The sequence below is a fragment of the Neomonachus schauinslandi genome, chromosome 6 (assembly GCF_002201575.2).
Source record: "Neomonachus schauinslandi chromosome 6, ASM220157v2, whole genome shotgun sequence".
Lineage (NCBI taxonomy): Eukaryota > Metazoa > Chordata > Mammalia > Carnivora > Phocidae > Neomonachus > Neomonachus schauinslandi.
The window spans coordinates 84,896,188-84,922,046 of record NC_058408.1 but is presented as its reverse complement, the minus strand read 5'-3'; the positions used below and the strand labels follow the sequence as shown (position 1 = coordinate 84,922,046).

At 42.5% G+C, this 25,859-nt stretch overlaps 1 protein-coding gene across 1 annotated transcript in view; it reads left to right on the top strand.

Annotated features, from left to right (window-relative positions):
* Positions 1-25,859, top strand: part of DISC1 (DISC1 scaffold protein) — a 326,114-nt gene that overhangs the window by 94,906 nt on the left and 205,349 nt on the right. The window contains exons 7-9 of the mRNA XM_021696148.1: positions 5,058-5,112; positions 9,325-9,427; positions 21,368-21,556. Of these exons, the coding sequence (XP_021551823.1) occupies positions 5,058-5,112; positions 9,325-9,427; positions 21,368-21,556 (347 nt within the window). The remainder of the gene's footprint in view (positions 1-5,057; positions 5,113-9,324; positions 9,428-21,367; positions 21,557-25,859) is intronic.

The window sequence follows — 25,859 nt, the reverse complement described above, 5'->3', positions numbered from 1 at the left end:
GAGGGAGAGAATCTCAAGCAGACTCTACGCTGAGCACAGAGCCCAACGCGGGGCTTGATCTCAAGACCCTGAGATCATGACCTGAGCCGAAATCAAGAGTCGGATGCTTAACTGATGAAGCCACCCAGGAGTCCCTTTATATAAACTTTTCTTATAGCCGCCCCTCAAATCCTTAGCTCCCATGCTGCCAGTAAGAACGTTCGCATTCTGCACATATCTGTTGTGGCCTCTCTCACTCTGCCACTTGGGTGAGTTGCAAATGGAACTGTCTGTTAGTCTGGAGCAAACAAAAGAGCTGTCAAGTTGCCTGTTGTCCACCTGCTGCTATGGAGAAGTGACTCTTTTTTTGTTGGACCCTGGAGTACCAGCATGTAGGATCTTAATAACACATATGATTAATTGCATGTTAATTTGAGTTGAAAATTGAAAACCCCCCATGGGTTAGGTTGCTTGGGCGGCATAACGAGGTAGCACAGACTGGGCAGCTTCAGTAACAGAAATCTACTGTCTCACAGTTCTGGAAGCTAGAAGTCTAAGAGCAAGGTGTCGGCAGCTTTAGTCTCTCCCGAGGCCCCTCTTCCTGGCTGTCTTCTCCCTGTGTCCCCACGTGGTTCTTCCCTCTGTGCGTGTGTGTGTCTGTATCTGAATTTTCCCTTTCCATGAGGACACCAGGCGTGTTGCATTAAGGTTCACCCTCATGCCCTTGCTTTAATCTGATTGCCTCTGGAAAGACCCTGTCTCTGAATAAGGTCCCACAATGAGGACACCAACATAACCGGGGTGAGAGGGACACAATCAACTCAGAAGTGATCCCTTTGCCCTCGAGTTATTTTGCCACCACCAGCTCCCGGCCCATCTGCCCCTGATGTGCTTTCTCTGCTGCACGTTCTTGTCGACAGCCTTGATTTTTCTAAGGCTTTATTTGTTGAAGGTGCATTTTGGTCATATGATTTAAACACCAGTTTGTGAGTAAGGAATAATGTGCGTTTACAAATAATGATAGCAATTGTACGGTAAATTTAACATAATTCTAAAATAGGATTCTAGAAGTCAGGCTGGACAGTGAAAGCATGTTTTGAACAAGGACTTGGCTTCCAGGAGAGGCAGTACTGGTTAGTGGTTAGGAGAACAGACGGCCGGACTGCCTGGGTCATCATTTACCCCCTTACCAGCTGGTTAACCCTGGAACAGTTACTTAAATCTCTCGTTGACTGAGCTTTCTTGTCTGAAAAAGTAGATATTATAGTACCTACTGCACAGAGTTGTGAGAATTTAAAATGCTCATGTACATAAGGATTATAGAAGAAGGCCGGGGCACCTGGGTGGCTCAGTCGTTAAGCGTCTGCCTTCGGCTCAGGTCATGATTCCAGGGTCCTGGGATCGAGTTCCACATCGGGCTCCCTGCTCAGCAGGGAGTTTGCTTCTTCCTCTGTCTCTTGCTCCCCCTGGTTGTGCTTTCTCTCTCTCTCTCTGACAAATAAATTAATAAAATCTTAAAAAAAAGTACGTTTAAAAAAAATACACAAGCTTAAAAGAAACATGGGGATTAGTTTTAATCATTGAAGTGCGTGTAACTCTTTTTTTTTTTTTAAACATTTAACTTACCTAATTCGGTGTTTTTTTTTTTTTTGTTGTTGTTGTTGTTTTTTTTAAGATTTATTTATTTATTTGAGAGAGAGAGAGCATGAGAGGGGGAGAGTCAGAGGGAGAAGCAGACTCCCCGCTGAGCAGGGAGCCCGATGCGGGACTCGATCCCAGGACTCCAGGATCATGACCTGAGCTGAAGGCAGTCGCTTAACCAACTGAGCCACCCAGGCGCCCTAATTCGGTGGTTTTTAATTTGAATTCTTGCTCCTGGAATCTTGGTTCATGGGCCACAGGGGGATGGTGGGGCACTAAGTGGGTGGGGTCAGTGTGACATTGTTTGTACCCCATGCCAGACACCCACCCTTAACCAGAATTGATCCCCTTGTTATGGATTTTATATATGGATTGCAGTTCTATGTACAATTTGTCTGAAAGAGTTCTGCTACTAAAAATAGCTTGAAAACCACTAGCTTGGTATGTAGATTTTTCATATCCTTCTGCCCCCCCCCCCCGTTGCTTTCATTCTGTGTATACCCCAGGGATGCAACTAATGTTAATATTAGCCTGAGCAAAACATAATTAGGAAGGTAAATCTACTGCAAAAAGTAATACAGCATAAATTAATTAAATTAAATATAAATAAAATCAAATATGAAACAATGCATTCAATTATCCGCATCACTGCTTCCCTGCTCTAACATGGATATTTGAGAGGAGACTCGTTTTCTTTCTGGGTTAGGACCCGAGCCGAGCCAAGACCAATGAATTGTGTCAACCCCTGGAAGGCTGGTTCTTGACCTATTGAGTGTGAGTTAAAGGCACTGCTATTTGGTCAGTTGAATTTTCAGGGTCAGTAAGTGGACCCCCACCTATCTATCTTCATTGTTAATGCATGAACTAGTCTTTGTGTGTGGCCGTGAACACTTACTTATAAAATACTATTCAATGCTCATCATATAGGATTAATTTTGTGGTGAACTGTTTCCTGAAAAGTTATTAGTTGCACGGACTCCCATCCGCCTGGCAAGGGAAGGTGCATTTCTGCAGAACCATGGGAAGTTTGAAGTGTGGATAACAGATATTAGCAGCATGAAGCTAGAGTTGCTTCTGGAATCAGAGGTAGAATGGGTACCGGCGCATCTTGGACACCCTCTGCTCTTCTCTTCCTAGCCTCTCCAGTGGCTGGGTCCGTTCCCTGCTCTCCATGTTAGCATGACACTCAAACTCACCTCCTTTCAAAAGATCCAACCTCCATCCAGCGGGCTGGAATTCTCCAGGCAGGATTCCACATGTGCGTTCCCACTGTCCCCACCACACACACTGATGTTTGTCCTATCGTGACTCCTGAATTCAGAAAATTCTGCTGCCATGTGTGCCCTGCTCTTTGTCAGCTGTCATCTGACCTCAGCTCAGTGGGGTGTCCCTCCTCCGCTGAATGTCGGTCTGAAGTGGGGATGACTTGTTTAGAAGGGACCTGCCCCAGCTCTAGGGCATTTGCAATGGAAACGAACTTGCTTGTGCTCAGAAGTCACAGGTTGGTGGAGGTGATGCCGTTCAAAACCAGTTCTTAGAGCTGAAGAACCCCAGCAAAGGGCAAATTGGCCACGTCCCTCGGATACCATGCAACCCGTGCCAGAGAAACTTTTCCTGACCCCTCTCCCCACACAGACCCCAGAAAACCTGACCTTCCCTGCATTTGCAGCTCACCGTTTTGCTAAGTGACCTTCTCTCTTTTAGTACCATACCTTTTTTTTTTTCTTTTAATTTTTTTCTTTTGGAAAAAATTGAAAGCAGTGAGCTATTGAGGGCAAGAACCAGGTCTTTATGCTCTGAGCTCCTAACTTACTAGGTGCCCAGGAGATATTGAAAGAATTAATGAGTTTGTGAATGAATGAATGAATGAATGAATGAATGAATGAATGAATGAATGAAAAGACCCAGAGCATATGTTTTCACTGTTTTTCAGCATCAACGTAATGAAAGGATCCCCACCTTCCTTTCCTTTCAGACTTCTGTCCCTCTGTGCCTGCCCTTGGGCCTCGCAGCTGGCTTCTGCTGAAGGTGCCTGCCTGACTACTCCAAATCACCTCTCATAGTGCTGCCCAATTAATTTTCCAGAAAAACCCTGTTTCTTTCCTATTGCTCTCCTGCTCAAAACTAGAATAATTTCCCATTGCCTGTGGGATAAAGCTCAGAACTCCTTAGCCCAGCGTTCGGTATTGACTATAGCTTGTCCTTGATATTCCTTTAAGAATTATTTTGATTGTGAATATTCTAAACACACTGAAAAATATATACTCATTTACCCACCACTGAGATTAAACAAATATTAGCATTCCCCTCCCTTATTTTCCTAAATAAACAAGCACACATTGCAGATGTGGACAGACTTCTCCCTTCTGTCCTACCCCTCTCCCCCACTCCCATTAGAAACAATCCTTTCCCTTCTTGTCCATCACAGTTCACCTCTGTGAATGATATGGTCCAGTTGGACTCATCTTTTCCCTGGAGTTTTGTTCTTCCTTCTTTTCCCTTGAGGCCTGGTTCACTTTCCGCCTCTTCCAGGAAGCTCCCCCACTAGTCCCATAGTTTTCTAAATTGCTACCCACCTTACTGTCTCCACTGTGCCCTTGGAGACAGTATCTGCCTGTGATAGGTTTTTTTTAAAATTAAGGTTTTATTTATTTATTTGAGACAGAGAGAGAGAGAGCGCATGAACAGGGGGAGGAGCAGAGTTAGAGGGAGGGGGAAAGAATCTCAAGGAGACTCTGCACTGAGTGTGGAGCCCGATGTGGGGCTCTATCCCACGACCCTGAGATCATGACCTGAGCCGAAACCAAGAGTTGGAGGCTTAACCAACTGAGCCACCCAAGTGCCCCTGCCTGTGACAGTTTTTAGGTAGCAGTTTGATCCTAGCACTGGGTTCCTATTCCCAATAGTATTTTTTTCATCTTGCTTTATATCGTAGTTGATTGTCTGTGTGTACTTCCTCTCTTTTAGGTAACAACATTGAGAATAAGATCTGATTCTTAGTTTCATCCATTTGTCATCCATCCATATTTGTTGGATTACACAGTGTACCTGAATAGATAATATTTGATTACTGCCCGTGAAATGCTACCCCGTGTAGACCATCCTTCTTGGAAGGTAGTTATAGGAATGTGAATTTTCATCCTTTGCTGCCAGGACATCTGGGTTGTTTCTTTACCCTATCTATGTGCCATGGAGTTGTTCACTATGGGAAGAACAGATTTAAGCACTAGCCTAAGTAGAGCATCATTAGGGAGGGGAAATCTGCTTCCTAGCAACATGTTATTCCACAGTCAAATGGAACCAATTTGGCATCATCTTTCCCACTGTTCTTCAGCCTTTAGGCTGATGGGAAGTTCACTGTTTCACAGTGTTCCTCTATGTGGTGGTATGGAACTATGATTCCAAGAAGACCAATGTCCTTTTTCTAATTCTTCTAGCCTCCAGGAGCAGATAAAATCCCTCAACTTGTCACTTAAGGAAATCCCTGCTAAGGTAAGTAGCTTTATATGACCATTTTCTGAAGTCTCTCAAGTTTTCTTTTGACTTAATGTCATGTCTAGGTCACATGATATTTCAGCCTAGCTCATGGCTCTGGAGGAAGTGTAGACTCTACAGAGCCATTCGACAGGCCAGGCGATGCGCCAGAAGAGCTGGGAATGGGGGCTGCTCTTGTGGTAGGGGTCCTGGCTTGTGGTCCTCCAGAGATTGACTGGTTCGGCCTTTGCCTAACAGGAGCTGCCAGTGTTAGGGAATGGGAAATGAGTGCTTTCGGGTACCATCAAATGCCTTTGCATGAAAAGGCTTTCGGGATGGGAGTAATCTGAAAAATTGTTTTTCTTCCAGGAGGACAGGGTTCAGGGATCCTCACAAACAGGTTTTAGAAAAGTTTGCATAGCAGGTGTTTGTTTTTTCAACTTTTTAAGCTGACTTCAGAATCATTTTGCCTATTTTCTCTGCCATTTATACTTCATACCAGGACCTCGGTTTGTATGGAGATAGCGCACTCCTGCAGTATTCCCTGGGAGCACCTAGCCAATTCAATTAAATAGTCAATGTCATGTTAGTTAGGATAACCACAGTTTACAAAACAAAATCCTTCCCTGCAGAGATAGTTATATGTGACCGAGTTACTGACAAACTGAGAAGTAGGATCAATTACTCTGTGAATTACTAAATGTGTGGCGGAGAACTGGGATGAATCGTTGATTATTTGCGTTAGGTCTGGGAGCCAGGGCTGGTTATAAGATGGTCAGAATGGACAAAAGAACAGGTTTCTGAGCAGAGAGCAAAGCAGACGGGAGTCCACTGGCCTGGAAGGAATGTTTTCTTGCCCTCCCCCAGCGCCCAGGAGAGAGATCCAGAAGACCTGCCAACGGGCTTGCACGTCACCACAGCTGGGCTGAGATTGGGGCTGTGTTGTTGGCAAAAGTGTCCACAGTTTTTCTGGAACATTTTTTCAGTTTTTGTGTACATTTTCTGAAAAATACATTAAATGATTTTGCTAAAAAAGTCACACGGAAGCAGTTTGATAGGCAGTGACATCCGGCTAGAACGTTTGCCCGAAGAAGAGCAAGATGGGATCCAAGGCACTGCTTTATTCAGAGCCGTGCAAGGAGCAGAATCCCCAGGCAGGACTCTGGTAAAGGGCTTTTGTCGTGGGTTCTCACACTGTGCAGTGCTGAGAGACCGTCTTCCCTGCTCAAGGGAGACTGACTCGGTTTACCCATTTTGTCCATGAAGGAGGAGGGGAAGTGCTAGAGGGCGTACCTGAATTTCTGTTCTGTATGTTTCAGTGGTGTCGCCGACTAGTATTCATGTTCTATAACTGTCTGGCAGGTTACCTCCAGGCAGAGCCACTGGGGAGGTGAGGAGAGACCAAAGCTTCCTGCATGGGGCAGGGGGTAGGAGTATTCCTTCTCCTGTATTTTCTGGCGTAAATATGTGCCATTTGTCAGGTGCATCCTGATTTCTGTGCAGAATTAACAGGTGGAAGTACTCTAGGGTTTGGGTGTATTGAGTATTGGAACGTGCTGTGTGTAATCTGAATGAGTCCCTCTCCCGGCAATGAGCAGGCAGGCTTGCCTAGTACAGAATACACATGGTGTTGATATAGGAGTGTGTTTTCTAGGACATTTTATATTATGCACATGTTCATACTAACATATGCACATGATAGTGGGATTTGTTGATAATCCCCAGCTACTGTTAAAGCTCTTGGATTTGCCCAAATGCCCAAAGTGATTGGCTTTGTTTGCATACCTTCTCTAATGCACTTACAAATAACTCCTAATTCCCTTGCTTTTCCATAAGATTAAGGAATTCATATCTAAGATTTTAAAATGTAAATCTAAAAGCTTCATTTGATAATGAGTTCCTCAGGGTCCAATTTTATCTGGAAATAAAAAGGAGGTGCAGATTTTCTGGGGCGTGTTTGTGTGTGGATAGGTGGGTGTGTATGTCTGCACATACACGAATGTGTGTGTGTGTATGGGGGACATACATTAGTGCACATGGAATTGAAACAAAACCGCCTAGTCACACAGAAACAACTTTGCACTCTGGACTCGATTGACTCATGACCTTGAGGTAAAAATTGCAGGTTGGCCCAGTTTTCTTCCTTTAATGTATTAGGTATATATATCTGATATTCATTTGATTCCTCCCCCAAAGAGAAATGGAACCTTCCTTCATTCATTACATTTCTTTGACGTTTATGGTTCCCCAAACCAGGTAATTAAGGGATAAATGAGATGGAAGAAATAGTTGGAAATAAATGGAATATCTGGAGGTTGGTAGATACTAGATTACATCCAGCAGTGCTTGAAAGAATGTACATTGCAATTTAATAAGAAGATTTAGAAAGGCTGTCTTGTATTAATAGTGACAGCTTGAAGGATTGATTTGCTCAACAAAGGAGAAACTGACCCAATTATGATTAACAGAAGCTGTTAACTAAAATCAGGAAGACCGGACATACATTGGATGAGACATAAGAATTATGGCTGGTGTTACGGACTTAGCAGAAATGTTCCTGGACTTCCGATGACATTCTTAGGTGGATGGAAAGGGACATGCCCACCATCAGGCACTGGGCCAACCCGAGGCTAAGTGCTGTGGGGAGCAATCCAGAGCATCTTCTTTTTAACACCCAGTTCTGACTCCTGACAATTCTCACCTGGGGCATGGGGATGCTCATCACTGCTGATGCTGGCTTTGGTGTGGAGGCCTTCATCCAGAGAATGAGTTTTGTAAAGAGATTTGGGAAGTTACAGCTGCTTAATGGAAAAGAACATGTTTAAGGCCATGAAAGAAATAGTCTAACATTTGAGGCAGGATGGGTGAGGTCTGCTTTGATTCCAAAAATAATTTTAATTTCAGTCTGAGATAAGCAAAACAATTCAAGTTGATGGTATCTAGCAAGATCTAGGTTCTTCTGGGGAAATTGGATTTTATATTTTCTCTGGGCACTATGAACCCAACTGGGTTAATTTTAGTTTTTGAATAGAATTAGATTTTTAGCAAGAAAAGAGGGATCCTTTGTGGGCCACCCAAAATGTCTGCATACACACGTTTGTTGTTATTCAACTGAGTTGTGTGCTTTTGTTGAACTGGATGTTTTTCTAGGTAGCTCACCAATCTGAGTGTAGATATCAATCAAATATGAGGTTTTTGCTTTAAACGAAAGAAAAAATGTGATGTTTTTGTTTCAAAGAAAATAAAAGATAACCTAAGTCATTTGGGAAAAGAAAGTGGGGTTTAAGATTTTTGCTATTTTTGAAAGAGCAAAGAAAAATGTAGGGAGTGTTTGGATATCCTGGAAAAATACACGATAAAACCTGTAAACCTCCTTGAGGTCTACTTGTCTGTTTTTCAAGTCTGACTTGCCAGCAAATATCTGCCCTTAAAGATTCATTAGATAGCATCTACTAGTAATTAGCCTGCCCTTGATCTCAACTGTTGTGCACCTTCACTTACTGCTTATCGTGTGCCAGACACAGAGCAGTCCCTGCTCACATAGAGCTTGCATTCTAATGGAGAGAAATACTAGGAAAACAGAAGAAGAAAAACAAATAGTGTCAGCTGGAGAAGACATGGTGGGAAAATGTCCCACAGGGGAACGGGGGAAGGGGAGGGAGAGTTGAGGGGGTTGCTATTTTTTATAGGTAATCAGCCAGGCCTTTCTTCCCAGGTGATGTCTGAGCAGAGCCTGAAGGGTGTGAGTGGGCTAAGCCATTTGGGGCAAGAATGTTTCAGAAGGAGGGAGTAACCCTGGGGAGGGAGTAGGTAGGGTGGTGAGGTTATTCTAGTTTGTGGTTGCGCTCTGGTTTGTTAGCTCTTGTCATTTTTGTGTGTGGGGGTGGTGAAGGCATGGGACCTGATGTGTGCCAATGCTTGTTTTATTTAGCCCTCCCTCCCTCCCATCTTCCTCCCTCCTTCTCTCCTTGTCTCCCTCCCTCTTTCTCTCCCTTTCTCCCTTCTTCCCTCCCTTCCTTCCTACCTACCTTCCTTCATCTTCCTTCCTCCCTTCTTTCCTCTTTTCTTGCTTTCTTTTTACATTGTTTGCTTTTAAATAACTCTGCTTCAGTTACTCTTGATCACCCCTCTTCATTGCTTATAAACCCAGAAATCTCTGCCTGGCTGCTCCATTGCCTTCTGATTTTTACGTGAGTAAATGACGAGTCCTGGCTGTTTTTCCCCCTCTAGGTGTGTATGAGCGAGAGACTCAGCAGCACTCTCAGGAAGAAAGTAAATGACATCGAAACCCAACTCCTGGCGTTGCTTGAAGCCAAAATGCTTGCTGTATCAGGTAACTGGACATAGTGGGGAATAATGCCAGTTGCCACCACATCCAGGTTTTGTCCTCGAGTAACATTCTACCTGTTACTTATGTAATACTTGGACATTTCAGAGCTTTTGTGTGAAGTCTCACTAAAACTCATGGACTAAATGGGCAGCATGGCCTCCTCGTAAGACTCTTAAAACTACATATGCACATATAATAAAAAAATAAGTTGTCTAGGTACCATATTTTGGACTTCTGGTTTGTTTCTTTAAGAGACTAGAGGTGCGCTGCATGCCATGTAATTCTAGCAGATGTTTACATAGCATTATGTGTCTGTAGAGGCTCCGTGGAGACTTTTGGACGTGGTCAGTCCCTTCCTATAGGGAGAGAGAATAACAGAAGACAAGGTGATGTACTCAATTTAACATCCCAGTCAGAGAGATTAGATTTGTGGAGGATTCTCAGTATATCATAATCGATCCTTCATCTGGTAGTTATTAGGAATATATTTTCCCATTAATTAGTAGGTCTCTGAAAATAGTATCTTTCTTTTTTAAAAGATTTTATTTTATTTGAGACAGAGAGAGAGAGCATGAGTTGGGGAGAGGGGCAGAGGGAGAGGGAGAAGCAGACTCCCCGCTGAGCAGGGAGCCCAATGCCGGGCTCGATCCCAGGACCCTGAGATCGTGACCTGAGCTGAAGGCAGCGGCTTAACCAACTGAGCCACCCAGACGCCCCACCGCACCATGTGTTTTTAATATAAGAACTCCTTAATTACTCTCAAGGACTATAATTATTAATACAGTTGGAAACTAGGATCATTTGTTTTTTTTGTTTTTTTTTTAAGATTTTACTTATTTATTTGACACAGAGAGAGATAGAGAGCACAAGCAGGGGGAGCGGCAGTCAGAGGGAGAGGGAGAAGCAGGCTCTCCGCTGAGCAAGGAGCCCAATGCGGGGCTCGATCCCAGGACCCTGGGATCATGACCTGAGCTGAAGGCAGACGCTTAACCGACTGAGCCACCCAGGCGCCCCTGAAAATAGTATCTTACCCTATCATTTGAAGAGTGCTTTTAAGCATTCCCCTGTATTGTTATTTTGTTTCATTTTCACAACAGCTGTATTAGGTAGGAGGGAAAGATATGAGGTCCCAATGAACGGATTAGGAGACTGAGGCCCTGGGGTACATCCTTTGGTTAAGTTCACTCAGTTAGCTAAGTGGTGGCAGAGCAGGGGCTCAAGGTCAGGTGTGATTCATGGATTTTTTAATCCAGTTGTGTCATGACATCCTCCAAGTATTCTCTGAGTTTTATAGGCTGAGTGAATCTGCAGCTCATCAACTTCAGAAGAATCATAAAAATTTAACGAAAAGGTATAATAATTACATGTATGGCTTTTAAATGGCATTTTAAGAAGGAATACAATAATTGGCAGCTTCTGCTTGCTCTTCAGATCATTAAACAACTAATGTTGGCAGCTAACGAGCAATTTGGTTCCTGGTGCAGTCAGGCGTATTATTTACAACCGGAGCAACATCGAAATGTGAATGTGGGCCTTGGCTCTTAACAGCTTCACATGCCATTTACTTGAAATTATGGCCCCATTTGCTAAGAGAAAAAAAAAAAAAGATTGAACACAATCTTGCTTCTGAGTTAGTGTTTTTGCCTTTCTTAATCCATATATCTTCCTGAGGAATACAGGTGGATGTGTCTCTATTAAGCCCAAGGGAGGAGATGTATCATTTAGGCAGCAGAGATATCCCTCTCTCAAATGTGAATAATCTCTTTTTAGAATCCCGGGGAGAATTCTTAAGATGGTATATTGCATATGGGGCCTGGGTTTCGTGTTTAGTTCTTTGATCAACTGAGAACAGCAGTGAGACCTGACTGGAGGAGGGATGACCTGAATTAACTGGGATGGGAACTCACCTCTCAACCTCCCTATTTCCTGATTATTCTGTAGGCTGTTGGCAAATAGGCTTTCCAGTCACAGGCCGTCCCCACGGGCCATGCCAGAGCCCGGGTGGACATCATTCTGGACATAATGTGCTTTCTGTTTCCTTTTGAGCTAAGCACCGCAGCGGGGAGGACCTGAGCAGGGAAAAGGCACTTCCTGTAGGATCTTGACAGACCTATCTTAGTATATTCAGAACGCCAAACCCTCACTCCATTAAACAAAAGCCATGACAAACCTCTCCAAGAGAAAGAAGTCTTTCTCCATTTTGGTCTGTCTGTGAGAACGCTGAGGGGCAATGCCCTTGGGATTCTTGGATGCCCTCTTGAATGGAGAGGGCCTTAGGGGGTGCCCTTAAGATTCCCAGAAGGCCTTTTGTCTGTCTGAAAATTTCTTTGATTCACTCCTTGGTTTGGTCTATAGATTGAGACCTTCTCTTAATTTAAGAATCATTTGCTATCTGTAGAGACTGGGAATAAGAAATGGTTTTATTTTCAGACTCACCAAGTCCTAGCTCCTTTATGTTTAACAGTTTATTTTTTTTTTAAAGATTTTACTTATTTATTTGAGAGAGAGAGAGGACGAGCTTGGGGGGGGGCAGTGGGAGAGGGAGAAGCAGACTCTTTGCTGAGCAAGGAGCCTGAAGTAGGGCTCCATCCCAGGACCCTGAGATCATGACCTGAGCCAAGGGCAGATGCTTCACTGACTGAGCCACCCAGGCGCCCCTAACAGTGTATTCTTTAGCTCGCTTCTCTTTTCTTGCACTGAATCATAGGCAGTGACAGGACGCCAGCATGCACTTCTGTGTTCTGCCTGGAGTCTTCTTGGCTGTATGACCAACTTCATTAGGAATTTTTTTTTCTTGATTACTTCAGTTGATAATGATACCAGACTTTCTGTTACCACATGGCAAGGGTCCCCTTTCCTCCAGCTTCCAGTTATATTTTTCTTGCTTCCCTTTTAGACTTCACTGAGGTCTGTCAAGGCTTCTGCCTGCCGCCTGGTCCCACTGTCAGTGCCTCAGATCTAAGGGGTTTGTTACAGCAGCATTCAGACACCAAAATCTGTTCTCGTTATTGATTGTTGCATAATAAATCAGCCTCAGGATTTAGTCACTTAAAACATCACTGGTCATTTATTTTGCCTATGAATCTGCAATCTGGGCACACCCTGGCAGGGACAGGTGGCTGAACTGGGGCTGGAGAATCCACTTTCATAAAAGGGAGCCCAGCCTAGACAAGGGCTCCTTCACCTCTCTGCTACCCTCACTGAAAACTCTATCCTCTACCCCACAGATTGATTGCTTTGACCTCCACACCTTCTAGAGAGTGCGTAGTGGGTATGGTTGATCTGGGGTCTGTGGTCAAGATGTCAGCATCAGAAGTTCGGACCCATCTCCTTCTCTAGAACTGTGCTAGGCCCCTGTCCAACCACTGGCCTCTGGTGATGAGTGCTTGTGCCTTAGCTCAGTCCAGTTCCACCCTCTGTGTGCATGCTCTCCTCCTCACAGCTGTGACCTCCTTGACACTCCCAAGACTTTTCATGCCTAGACACAGAAGATATTTAAGTGGTGCTAACCTACGTATAAGATCCAACAACAAGCATCCTCCCTGAATATTGGCCTTTCGTCTTGGACTCTGGGTCTGCACTGCTGCTCACACCCAGTCCTGGTTGGGTCCCCAGGTCCTGTAACTGGGCTCTGCCCCCATCAGTGCTCTGTAACCTGATGAGTGTCCCAGTCTTCATCTGCAGGGGGCCTGCCGTGCTCTGACCATTTCCCCTCCCCTAGGCTCAAAGCCTGGCTCTCTGATGCCCAGCTTCTGATATTGCTCTGATACTGAGACATGGTGCGTGCATTTCTGGCTCCAGCCTTTTCCTGCTTGGATCACCCACTGTTGTTGATGCCGTCCATCTGTTGAGTCACTCTGCTATTTTTTCCTTGGGCTTTGCCCGGCACGCAGAAGACAGTCAAGAAGAGTAATTATGTTAAGAAAAAATGCACCTCACTTGTTGATTGCTGATCTCCAGAATCTGTTATTTTCATACCTCCTTTGGGTCGTCCCTCAGTTTGTGGTATATTTTCTTGCCCACCTGCCTCCCGTTACTAGTTTCCAAGGAACAAACAGTTCAGATCATCATTTATTCCTAAGTAGCATACCAAGATGTCTCAGGTACTCCAAGCCAATTTGTTTTCTAAACGATGGTTCTATCCAATTTGACTTTTCCTTTACAGAGAATAAAATTTAGCTGCACTTAAAATATCTTAGTGTCTAAATGGAAGCCTATCTAGGCGTAAACAAGATTTTCTGGATAAGCTCAGGATGTTTCCCTCTCTCTAAACAATTTAGATCAATGGTTGGAGGAGATAATAGGCCCAGCGAAGATTTTTCAAAGATGATGTCTGTCCAGTGTGGAAATATATGAGACCCACCAAATGAGAAGAAGTGAAAGCTGTTTCAGAGCTTACTATAGCAAGGGAGTCAGCCACCATCACCTGAGTTTTGGCAGAGACTCAAAGGCAGGCAGAAACGTGGGAAAGCTTTGGAGCAGAGAAAAGGGAAGCCTGCAGGTATGTTCTGACGGGAGGCTGGGAAGCTAGAGGCAGGCCAATTAGAGCATCCTGTGTGATTGGTTCAGGGAGCATATTTGGCTTTCTCTAGCTGGTCCTAAGTTGGAAGCAGGGACAAAAATTAGGGAAGCTGTCAGTTGTTAATAAAATCCTGGCCATTTTGGACCAATTATTACAGAATTGATTGTTTGGTTTCCTGGATTATTACTAGAAATAGCAATCTGGCTTCCTACAGCCTCCCTTATAGCAGGCTGCCTTCCTGGACTGGTTATTGTAGATACAGAGGTTCATTTCCTGGGCAGGTTGCTGCAGGTTGCGGGTCAGAGTGCTCTTTCTAGAGATGATCTGGCCACTGTTTGTATATTTAGTCTCTCACCAGGTACCACCCTTTCTCAAGCTGTTAGAAGCAGTCTGTGTTTTACGTAAAATCCCGTGTGTTCAGGTGTTATGTTCCCCATCTTCTCTGTGAAATATGTGGCCGTCTAAAATGTCTGATGTTCAAAAGGGCTCTGCTCACCGAAAATGCTTTTTGCTCTCTCAGGAAATCATAGTGACTGGAAGAAAGCAACAACACGAACAGAAAATGGCCAATTCCAGCCGAAGGAGCTTTGGTGGAGAGGTGGCGGCATGGTGGGGAGAGTGTTGGTGGGTGCTGGTTGGTTGTGTTTGCTTTGCTAGTGCAGGCTTCTAGCACATGGCCTTGACATCGCTGAGGGGGAGACTCTGAGTGACAGAGCGTGAGTCTTGCCTAACCACGTGTACTGGAGCTTGGAGTTCCTCAAAAGATACAGTGTTGTGCCAGAAAAAAAGAGGCAGCACTCTATTATTTTTGGAGTTTGATGATTTTCAGCACTGGCTTTATTTCTTTTATTTCAGTAGAGAAGGTTAGCTCAAATTTGGGTATGTAAACGTGAATGATTTTAGGAGGATCATTACAGATGGGAATGTCTGTGGACCTATGCAGTACTGTGTGTGTGTTGGGGGGGGCATGTCCCCCTAGATGAAAGTCATAGTGAGGGCTTGAGACTGACCGGGTGACACAGCCCACCTGAGTACAGGATTCATTCCCCGACCCCCTTTGTGCTCCCTCCCTTTATGGGTGATTTGTGGCCACGTTTTGACCAAGTCACTTACTGAGCTGTATTTGGCAGAATAAGCACCTAACACGAGGTTGGAAAAACCCAGTTCAAGTTCAGCAACCTCATGTGGGATCTTAGAACTCTAAAACTTTGTGACCTTGGGAAGGTGACTCTCTGGGTCTTAGTTTCTTCAACTGGAAATCAAGGACAGTCATTATAAGATCCCCATCCTGGCTTGTTGGAAAGGCCAAATGAGACAACTGCTCTAACAAGAGCCCCGTATCTATAAAATCAGACTCTCAAATAATGACCTCAAAAAAGGAACCCCAGACATTGTGAAGTAGAGGAGGGAGATATTTAAGTTCAGGATGAAGGATAAAATTAGAAGGAACAGAGTGGATAAAGTCAGTTTTGGCTTTGGCATTCACCTGGAGGGTTTTAATGGTGGCCTTTGTAGAATAAAATACTTTGACAGGTGCTTTAAAAAGCCTCTGTGAAGGCCCAAGTATGGTTCTCTTGCTGAAGAGCAGGCAGGCGTATGTGTGGGATGATGGCAAAGGCGGGACATTCATCTGCACAAATCCTCCTGTGGCATTTAGGAAGGAGCCCATTAGAGTCACAGAGATTGGGGTCACGGGGTCACTGATGGGACTTCCTTCAGGGATCAGTGTTTACTTTTCTATATTTTCATCACAGAGCTCTTGGCCAGTTTCAGTAATCAGGGAGGGCTAAATCAAGCAGGATTTACCTCATGGGCTTGGATCAGAGACCGAAATGCTTATAAAATATTAACCAGGGGCAGTGTAGCATTTTATCATGGCTTCGGTGTGTGGTATTAACTGTCTCTGGGAATTCTCACTCTTTCTGCATATATAAAATGCACACATCTATCGCTATGCATTTTCCCTCAGGATCAAGGAAGGGACCCAGGTTTTAATTCATGATCTCTCTTATGTTTTATTAAGGGCCCTGGCCTCTAGAGCTTGCCATAGATTGCAGGGGTATTTGAGGATGTGTTTCCTGTCATTCCAGCAAAACTTCTGTGCGGTCACTCACTCTGCCTATGTAGTCTTTTCTGATTTTTTTTTTTTTTAAAGATTTTATTCATTTATTTGAGAGAGAGAGAGAGAGAGAGAGAGAGAAGGAGAGCACGAGAGGGGGAAGGGTCAGAGAGAGAAGCAGGCTCCCCGCTGAGCAGGGAGCCCGACGTGGGGCTCGATCCCGGGACTCCGGGATCATGACCTGAGCCGAAGGCAGTCGCTTAACCAACTGAGCCACCCAGGCGCCCCTCTGATTTGTTTTTAGAGGTCTTATTCTTTCCAAACTGTTTGTAGGAGGAGATTGCACACTGTGGTGTATTTTGCCTGGTGTCCCTGGGGACACAGTTGGCGCCTACCTCACTTTTGGTCACCTCTCTTGCTTGAATATATGGTCCAGCAGAAAGGTTGGTGCTCCCTGAGCCCAGGCGGGGAAGGGACATTTGAAGGCACCACGTTGTGCCCGTGGCTGGCCTGTCTAGAGGCAGTCACACCTCTGGGCTGGTCTTCCCCAAACCACCTTGGGCACGGGACATGTCCCTTGAGGTTCTTTTTTTGTTTTGTTTTGTTTTTTTTTAAAGAATATCTTTTTATTGTGATGAAATATACATACACATAAAATTTACCCTTTTAACCATTTTTAAGTGTAAAACTCAGTGGCATTAAGTACATTCACATTTCTGTGCAACCATCACCACCATCCACCTGCAGAACTTTTTTCATCTTCCCAAACGGGAACTCTGTACCCATCAAACTTGAGGTTCTTAGTGGCCCTCCATGGGGGCTCTGTCCACAGCAGCCCTAACTTGGTCATTATTCGAGAAAGAAACCACAGATCCAGGAAACAATTTAGTTGTGTTGCTATTTATAGCTCAAAGCTTGTGGAAGTCCAGGCTGCTCTCCTTACCTGGACTTTGCTTCTCCTAAATGGGCCAAGCCCATCAGCTTGGCATTGTCGCTCTGCTGTTTGGATCCACCTTCTTTGTGGGCTTAGTCTCCACCTTGGCCACACACCTCCTGCCACCCATGGAAGACAAGCCCTTTGTTCTCTAACCAGGTTTCTGTTTCTTGTTTGGAAACCTTATATTCTGTCCTCATGAAACCTGCTTCTGTCTCCCCTTCTGGAACAATCTTTCTTCTCTGAGCTCTCCTAGAGCATATTTGCCCATTTCTTAGAATACATCTTCTCCTCTTTATTTAATGGTGACTTCCTGGAGAGCAGGGTGGTACTCTGTTTTCACCCATATTTGCCCACTTAAGTGATAGACAATAAACAGGGTCTCAAAAGATATTTATCCAGTCATGGAATTGGAAACTATGGATGTCAGTGACAGAAATGATAGCTGGGTGTCCAGAATGCCCTTGAAGTGGGAAAGCATTTTGTCCTATTTCTCCCATTTATATTGGGTTGAAATCTGCCTTTTAAATAATAATAATAAAGAAGTAAATAGCATAGTTTAGAACCTAAGAAAGATTCGGAGTTATGTTTGAGTTGGAAACCTGCCTTCCATTTTATTGCTATGTAACCTCAGCAAGATAGTTTTTTCTCTAGGTTTCAGTTTTCTCCACTATAAAGCAGAGATAACATGTATTTCCGTGAACATAAAATGCACCATTATTTTATACACTACGAAGAAAGAAAAATCGCTGTCAATTAAATAATGATATAATGCTTTCTGTGGCTTAGAATTTTTATTTTGTTATTGAAATAGTCCTTTTTGATGTATTTGGGCTTTTGAAAAATCCTTTTTGAAAAGAAACTTAATCACTCAAGGTTTTCCTAAAACATCTTCATATTCAGGGTCTGAGTGTTCTGAAACACATTGTGCCTCAAAGTAGTCGGAGCTCACGTTTTTCACCCATTATCACCCTCTGCATCAGTGAAACTGTTGGTGATGCAACTTTTTTTTCCCTCCAAGACTGAACTGCTGTTTTCTGTAGGATCTTCCGCCAAGCTGCAACACGGTTCTTCAAGTTTTAAATGATGGTGCTTTCCTGATCTTATAAATCCATTACGATAGATGGTTTTCAGACAATAGCTAGGTCTCCAATGATCCTGAAATGGTTTTTACTTTGAAACGCCAGGGCCTTGCAGATGGTCCACCAGGCCACTGAGAATGACAGTCATGTAGTAACAGCTTCATCCTGACTACCTCCTGGCTGATGGCAATCTCAGAGATGTTAACATGGGGGGAAAAAGGGTGCATCTCAGAATAGATAACATAGGGCATAACTTCCCTCTTAGAGTTGTGGTAAGGTAGAGGAGAAAAGGTTCATAACTGTTATTGTGGAAACATCATGGAGCCCCCTGATAACAATAACTATTATTGGGTTCCTGGGTGGCTCAGTTCGTTAAACGTCTGCATTCGGCTCAGGTCATGATCCCAGAGTCTTGGGATCGAGTCCCATCAGGCTCCCTGCTCAGCAGGGAGTCTGCTTCTCCCTCTGCCCCTTACCCCACTCGTGCTCTCTCTCTCTCTCAAACAAATAAATAAAATATTAAAAAAAAACACCCCCCCCCAAAACCCCAATAACTATTATTTATGGAGCACTCACTAATGTGATATGCTTATTAATTTATGATGTAATTTTCATATTAAAATTTTCCCTAATATATTTTTTCCTTTTTTTATTGAGGTATGATTTATATTCAATGAAATGCACAGGTCTTAAGTGCCCAGTTGTATGAATTTTGATACCTATTGTCTGCAACCCTATCAAGATATTTTCATTCCTCCAGAAACATCACCCTTGTGCCCTTTCCCAGTCATCACCCCCCTTCCCCAGACAGCCTGCATTCTGATATCTTTTACCATGGATCAATTTTGCCTGGGCTAGAACTTAGTATCAATGGATTCATTTTTTTTTTTTTTTTTTTTGAGATTCCCCATGTCACTGTGCATATGAAGAGCTGGTGCCTTTCTATGGCTGAATATTCTTCCATCGTGTAGATGGGACCCTGTTTTTGCTTTTCTCCCTCTGGTGGACATTCAGGTTGTTTTATTTGGGCGATCACGAGTAAAGCCACTATGAACATTCGAGTACAACTATTTTTGGATTACGTGTTTTCATTTCTCCTGGGTAAATACCTGGAGGTAGATTTTTTGGGTCCACACACAGGTGTGTATTTAACTTTATGCGAAACAGACGGAAGTCTTCTCAAGATGGTTGTGCCGTTGACACTTCCATTATGGACAAGAGCTCCACAGCTCCACATCCTTGCCAGCTAGACAGCTTTGGTCTGGTTCATTTGAGCCACTTGAATGGCTTTGTAGTGGAGTCTCTATGACTTTAATTTGTATTTTTCTGGTAACTAATAACCATCGACACGTTTTCATATGATCACCAGCCACTTGCATATCTTACACTGTAAAATGCCTGTTAAATCAGTTGCCCATTTTTCAATGCGGTCATTGGTGTTTTAATTATTGGGTGTAGGATTCGACTCCTTGGTCAGATACACATATTATGAATATTTTCTCCCAGTCTGTGGCATGCCTTTTCATCTTCTTAGTGGTATTTTTAGTGAGTAGAGGTTTTTAATTGTGACGAAGTCCATTTATCTCTTTGTTTTTTGTAGTTAGTGTTTTTTGGGTCCTAATCAAAGTTTTGCTTATTCCAAAGTTAGAAAAGTGTTCTATACTTTATTCTACAAGCTTTATAGTTTTTGCTGCTACATGTAGGTCTGTGATCCATCTCTAATTAAATTTTGTGTATGGTTTGAAGTATGGATGAAAGCTAATGTTTCCCCATTTCAGTAGCTAGTTGTTCAATTACCATGTGTTTAAAATATAGTTGACCCATGAACAATGTGGGAGTTAGGGGTGCCAGCCCCCCACAAGTCAAAAATCTGAGTTTAACTTTTGACTTCCCCAAAATGGAACTGCTAGTAGCCTACTGTTGACCAGAAGCCTTACTAATAACATAAATAGTTGATTAACACATATTTTGTATGTTACGTGTGTTACCTACTGTATTCTTACAACAAAGTAAGGGAAAGAAAAGAAAATGTTATTAAGAAAATCGTAAGGAAGAGAAAGTATATTCACAATACTGTACTGTATTTATTAAAAAAAATCCACATACACATGGACACGCACAGTTCAAACCTGTGGTGGTCAAGGGTCAGTTGTACTCTCCTTTCCTTATTGACTTACTTTGGCACTTTGGTTGAAAATCAATTGACTGTGTGAGTGTGGTCTACTCCTGGACTGTCTATTCTATTCCATTGATCTGTTTTATCTATTTATCTATATGCCAATGCCATACTATCTTGATCTGTAGCTTCAGCATTCATTTGAAATCAAGTAATATATATTCTCTTCATTCTACCTTACAAGGATTTTTTTTTTTTTTGGCTGATCTAGACCTTGTGCGTTTTATTTTATATTTTAGAATAAGCTTGTCGGTTTCTACGAAAGACCATCATGAGATTTTGATTGGAATTGTACTGAGTGAATAGATGAATTTGAGGAAGATAGAAATGTTAAAAATATTCGATTTTCCAATATATGTATATATTAGTATTCTGTCTTTCTGATTGCTTAAGTCTTTTTAAATTTCTCTCAGAAGTTTTTAAAATGGTTTTCTGTGTGGAGGTCTTGCACATGTTTCTTTAAATTTATCCCTAAATATTTTGAGCTTTAAAATATCTTGTAAATGGTATTTAAAAAAATCATCTTCTACTTATTAGTTGTTGATATTTAGAAATATAATTGCAACCTTGCTAGATTCAATGCATGATATATTTTGCTTAGTGCTTTACAGAATTTCATGTTTATTCTTGAAGCCACCTGATGCAGGTGTTAGTACAATCATATTTTATAAGAAGTTTGCCCTGAAATTACATATGTTAATTTCTTTGCTCAAGGTCATGCAGGTTGAGTAACAGGAGGACTAGGATTTGAATTTAGGTCTAGTCTGACTCCAGTGGCTAGTTCCTTTCCACTCTACTATAATATTTCAACTGTTTGACATTTGGATATTTGAATGGAGTCATACCACATACCATGTGGTTTCCCTGGATTTCACTTGGACATTTTTGTTTCATTGTGTTTCACAAGGACATGAATTGGCTAATGGAAGTTTTAAAACAGAACTAACAAAAATAAGGTGATAAAGAGACTGGTGGTTTTCGCAGTTGAAGGAGACAGTCAGTGTTTTTCCATATTCCTCCATGGAAGACTATTCATGCAATTGGATGCAGTTGCAAAGCTCAGCCCTCTTTCTCCATACTGTTGGTGCACATTAGCTGTTGCTAAATCTTCCATGTGTGGGAATGCTGTCAAACTTGTTTTCCCTCCTTCTCTCTTGCAATGTGCTGCAGGAAACCATTTCTCTACAGCCAAGGAGCTCACGGAGGAGATTAGATCATTAACAGCAGAAAGGGAAGGGCTGGAGGGACTCCTGGACAAGCTTCGGGTGCTGAGTTCCAGGAATGTCCAAAAGCTGGGCAGTGTTAAGGAAGATTACAGCCGACTGAGAAGAGAGCTGGACCAGGGGGAGGCTGCCTACGGTAAGTAGTCACAACTGTTGCTTGGTGAACTATTCATGCTATTGATTGTACTAGGTGGCCAGGCAGGATGTTCTGTGCCTCATGTGAGCATCGATGTGAAAGGCATCCTGGAGCACGTGACACTTTTCCTGGAGGATTTTTTTTGGCAGGAGCCTTGGCAAATGGGGTAGAATTACTTGTCAGCTTTTGTTTTGCTATTCACATGTGACATCTTTTCTTTTTCTGTCTTTTCTCCCCTCCTCTGCCCTGGATTTGCTAATGGCCTTGTGATTATTTAGAGCAATCTCTCCCTTGGCACAGGTCTTGAGAATTTTCTGTGTTTGACAATTATGTTCCTTTTGTTCCTTGGCTCAGTCTTCTGGCTTGCACAATCACAGACGAGAGCCTGCTGACTCAGAAAACTGAATAAAGACCATGAAGTGGCTCTTCTGTGTGTGCGTTTTTCCTTCTTTCTCCAGGAAGAATGGTGTAGAAGAGGCCAATGCTGCCTTAACTGAAGTCTCTGCCTGTCGGAGTAGTTACCGTACTCTTGTGTTCTTTTCCTGTTCCAGTCGTTAAGAGTAACTGAGGTCACCTTGAGGTTTGCTCCCTGGGGGACAGTCTTAGAAGATGCTTGTTCAGTCTGAATTGATAGAGTAAAAACTTATTTCTTTAAAAAAAAAGTGAAGAATTTACAGTGTTTCAGTTTCTAATCAGAAGAATGAAATCATGAGAAATAAATGCAGATTTAAAATATGTTAGATGCTAGAATCTGTTTTTTTACTGGTAAAATGAGAAGAAGAATATCCAGCTCATAGGCTGATTAAGCGGTACAGATTAAATGAGGTGACTTAGAAAGATTTTGAGGGGTGTGTGTGTGTGTGTGTGTGCGCTCTTGCATTTCTTCTAGGAAGTAGAAGCTGCTGGAGGCTAGAGGTCATACATAGTATATCATGGTCCCTAAATGAATGTTTACTAGGAAAATGAAAGACCTATCTACTAATAAGTAACTATATTTACAAAGCATTCTTACTTAAAAAGAAATAAGGAAAGAATGGTAATGTTAGGTAGCCACATTTGAAATACGGCTATTTGAAAATACTCCACAGATTGAAGTAAATGAAGATTAGTATTTAAAACCAGGTAAAGAAGTATGAAATTAGTTAGCAGAAATTAGGTGTGTCTTTTCACTATGAATAAATTGTGTTTGAAAGGCTTACTCAGTTGTAGAAAGAGGTTTCAGTTATTTGAATCACAGATAGGATACTCAGTTGTTATGGTGTCTTCTTCCCAATGGGCAGGCCTAACCTGGAACAACTGAGAGCTTCTTGTCTTTCTTTCCCCACTTCTGTAGGTCAAGCCTTCTTTTCCGCCAAATATGTAGAAACTGTACATTTGAGTCTGACTATATAACTAGGGTACTGAGGGATAACAACACTTTTTTCCTAAGATGTGATGCTGTGGGGGCGCCTGGGTGGCTCAGTCATTAAGCGTCTGCCTTCGGCTCAGGTCATGGTCCCAGGGTCCTGGGATCGAGCCCCACATCGGGCTCCCTGCTCCGTGGGAAGCCTGCTTCTCCCTCTCCCCCCTGCTTGTGTTCCCTCTCTCACTGTCTCTCTCTCTCTCTCTCAAATAAATAAATAAAATCTTTAAAAAAAAAAAGATGTGATGCTGTGCATCATGAAGTCATGATAGGAATGATCATTGGATATTTTAAATGAATTTTAGCTATAGACTTTTTAAATGTATAAACAATAAAAACTATGAAATTTCTCATGTCATCACTCCATAATTTTTGGCACAATATGGGGGAATCTATTGAATCTAAGAATAAAGAAGATGTGAACAAATTCGGACAAATTTAGTCGAGCAATATTTTCATTTGAACAGTTGAGCTCTTGAAAGCCATATCTCTTAAAAAGAAAAAATGAGCCATGTAGTATTTTTTTGAATCTCATCCTTGTCACTTTACTAAGTATCTTCAAAATGATGAATAAAACATAAACAAATGGAATGAGAGATTGTTACCATCAATGATTCTAAGCTGCAGATGGCTAGTTACTATTGTGAAAGTTCTTTATGTTTTAGACTTGGATTTTGCTGGATCAGCTACCCTTTTCCCTGTGCTTTAGGCTGAAGGTAATTCTTAACCAATCTGAGGTGACTTGGCATTAGGTGAACCAAATTAATAATCTTGGGTTGATGAGAGTAATGGGAGATAAATAAACAAACAAATAAATAAATAATGAATTCCTTAGTAGATTGAAGCTTTTTATTTATTGAAATGCAATAAAACTAGGCCAAAGTCCATAGTCTGCCATTTGTTGGCTTGTGAGAGTTAAAGATTTAGAGGGAGCTCTAAATGTAGAGCTTTAAATGTAGAGCAAATACAAAGGAATAGTATGCACACGCGTGTAGGTCCCATGAGCTGGCTCTTCTTTTTTTTTTTTTTTTTTAAAGATTTTATTTATTTAATTTGACAGAGAGAGAGAGACAGTGAGAGAGGGAACACAAGCAGGGGGGAATGGAAGAGGGTGAAGCAGGCTTCCCGCCGAGCAGAGAGCCCGATGCGGGGCTCCATCCCAGGACCCTGGGGCCATGACCTGAGCCGAAGGCAGACGCTTAACGACTGAGCCACCCAGTCGCCCCGAGCTGACTCTTCTTATCCTTAGATAAAATGTTTTAAAATAAGACTATTTAAGAAATAAGCAATATGTACAATTCTTTAATAAACCCGATTTTGGTTTCTAGCATGGTTGCAGAATGTGACAACCATGGATAAGTAACTCTGTGATGGTCAGGGACCCAGGCTCTTCTATTTTGTTCATCTGTACCCCTGGACAGGTGACATTTGGTCCAAGATGGCTGACCCAGGCACACGTATGTCCAAGTCCAGCCAGGGGTTCTGGTTCTATAGCAGAAGGAGAGATTTGCAGTTTTGGGGAGCAATTAGCAGTCTCTCTCATACAGAAAACTCTTATAGATGGGAAGTGTTTTGCTGATCATTTACAATATTATTACATCTTTTGTGGCTGGCTCAATTGAAATCAAAGAAAAGCACTGTCCTTATGTTTCATTTGTTTTGTCACAGTATCCAGCATGGTGTCTTTGCAAATAGTAAATATACCATAAGTATTTGTTCATTTAATGGGGCCAGATGTTAAAATGAAACACTCCTTTATTTCCATATTATTCCTTTACTCCTCTACTTTGAATTATAGACCCAGACCTTGGATCCTCTTCTTCTTCATTAATTCTTCAAATTCATTTTCTAATTTAGTGAGAACAGAGGTAAGTTTGGTTGTCTTTCGTGGAAGATGCTTGAGTTGTCTGAGTGGGATATTCATATTGGGGTGTGAGCAGACAGAACAAAATGATGAAAAAGTCCTGAAATGTGCCAGAGTAATCAAGGGCAAAGGGAGACAGAAATCATCACTGAATCCATTGACTTTGTCACAGTGATACACAGTCTGTGAAGAGACAAGAAGGGGGTGTGTTTTAACCTGTATCAGCTCCTTAAGACTTCAGGAAAATGCGTTTGAATTCTGAGCAACTTCAAGTACAGTGAAATAGAATGAAATGCTTTCAACCCCTGATTACTTGTGGAGATTAACTATAAACCTTTAATTATTGTGGATTTCATTTTTTTTAAGGGAGGCTGAGATTCAAAAAAAAACACAACAGTAACTTTTTTAGTTTGCTATATCTGCTTTTCAGCAAAAAGACAACCCTGAGATTCATATAAATTTTTCCATCCCTTGTGTATAAGTTGATAATCTGTATTGTACTTTATTAATATTGTTGATTTCTCACTATAACTCAGATATAAAGGAAGCAGACGTCAAGGGGAGAGATTTAATCACAGAATAATCAGGGCTAGAATTTTAAATAGGACATCATTAGCATGTTAATGAATTTCCCCACTTTATACCAGCTGCCTGAATAGAAAAGATACTGCAGATGTAGCTCAAAAATCTGGCAGGGTCTGTGGCCCACTGAGCTGTCAGGAATTCGTATAGAGGGCCCGTAAAGTACGTAAAGGGATTCTCTGCGCGGCTATCAAATGGCAGGATTTCGTTTTTCCTGGGAGTGAAGGCTGGGTGTGTTCAGCTTTAACTCATTTGCCTTTCAATGAGTAAGAACAAGTGGAGGGCAGATGAGGAGCAGTTTTTTAGTGTAATAAAGTTGGAGGGGAGTCAATTTTTTCAGTTATGGTTTGGGGCTAGTTCAGTACTTCCCCCTTATCTGCAGTCTTGCTTTCTACGGTCTCAGTTACCTGCAATCGACCCCCGTTAGGAAGATGATCCCCCTGATGAATCATCTA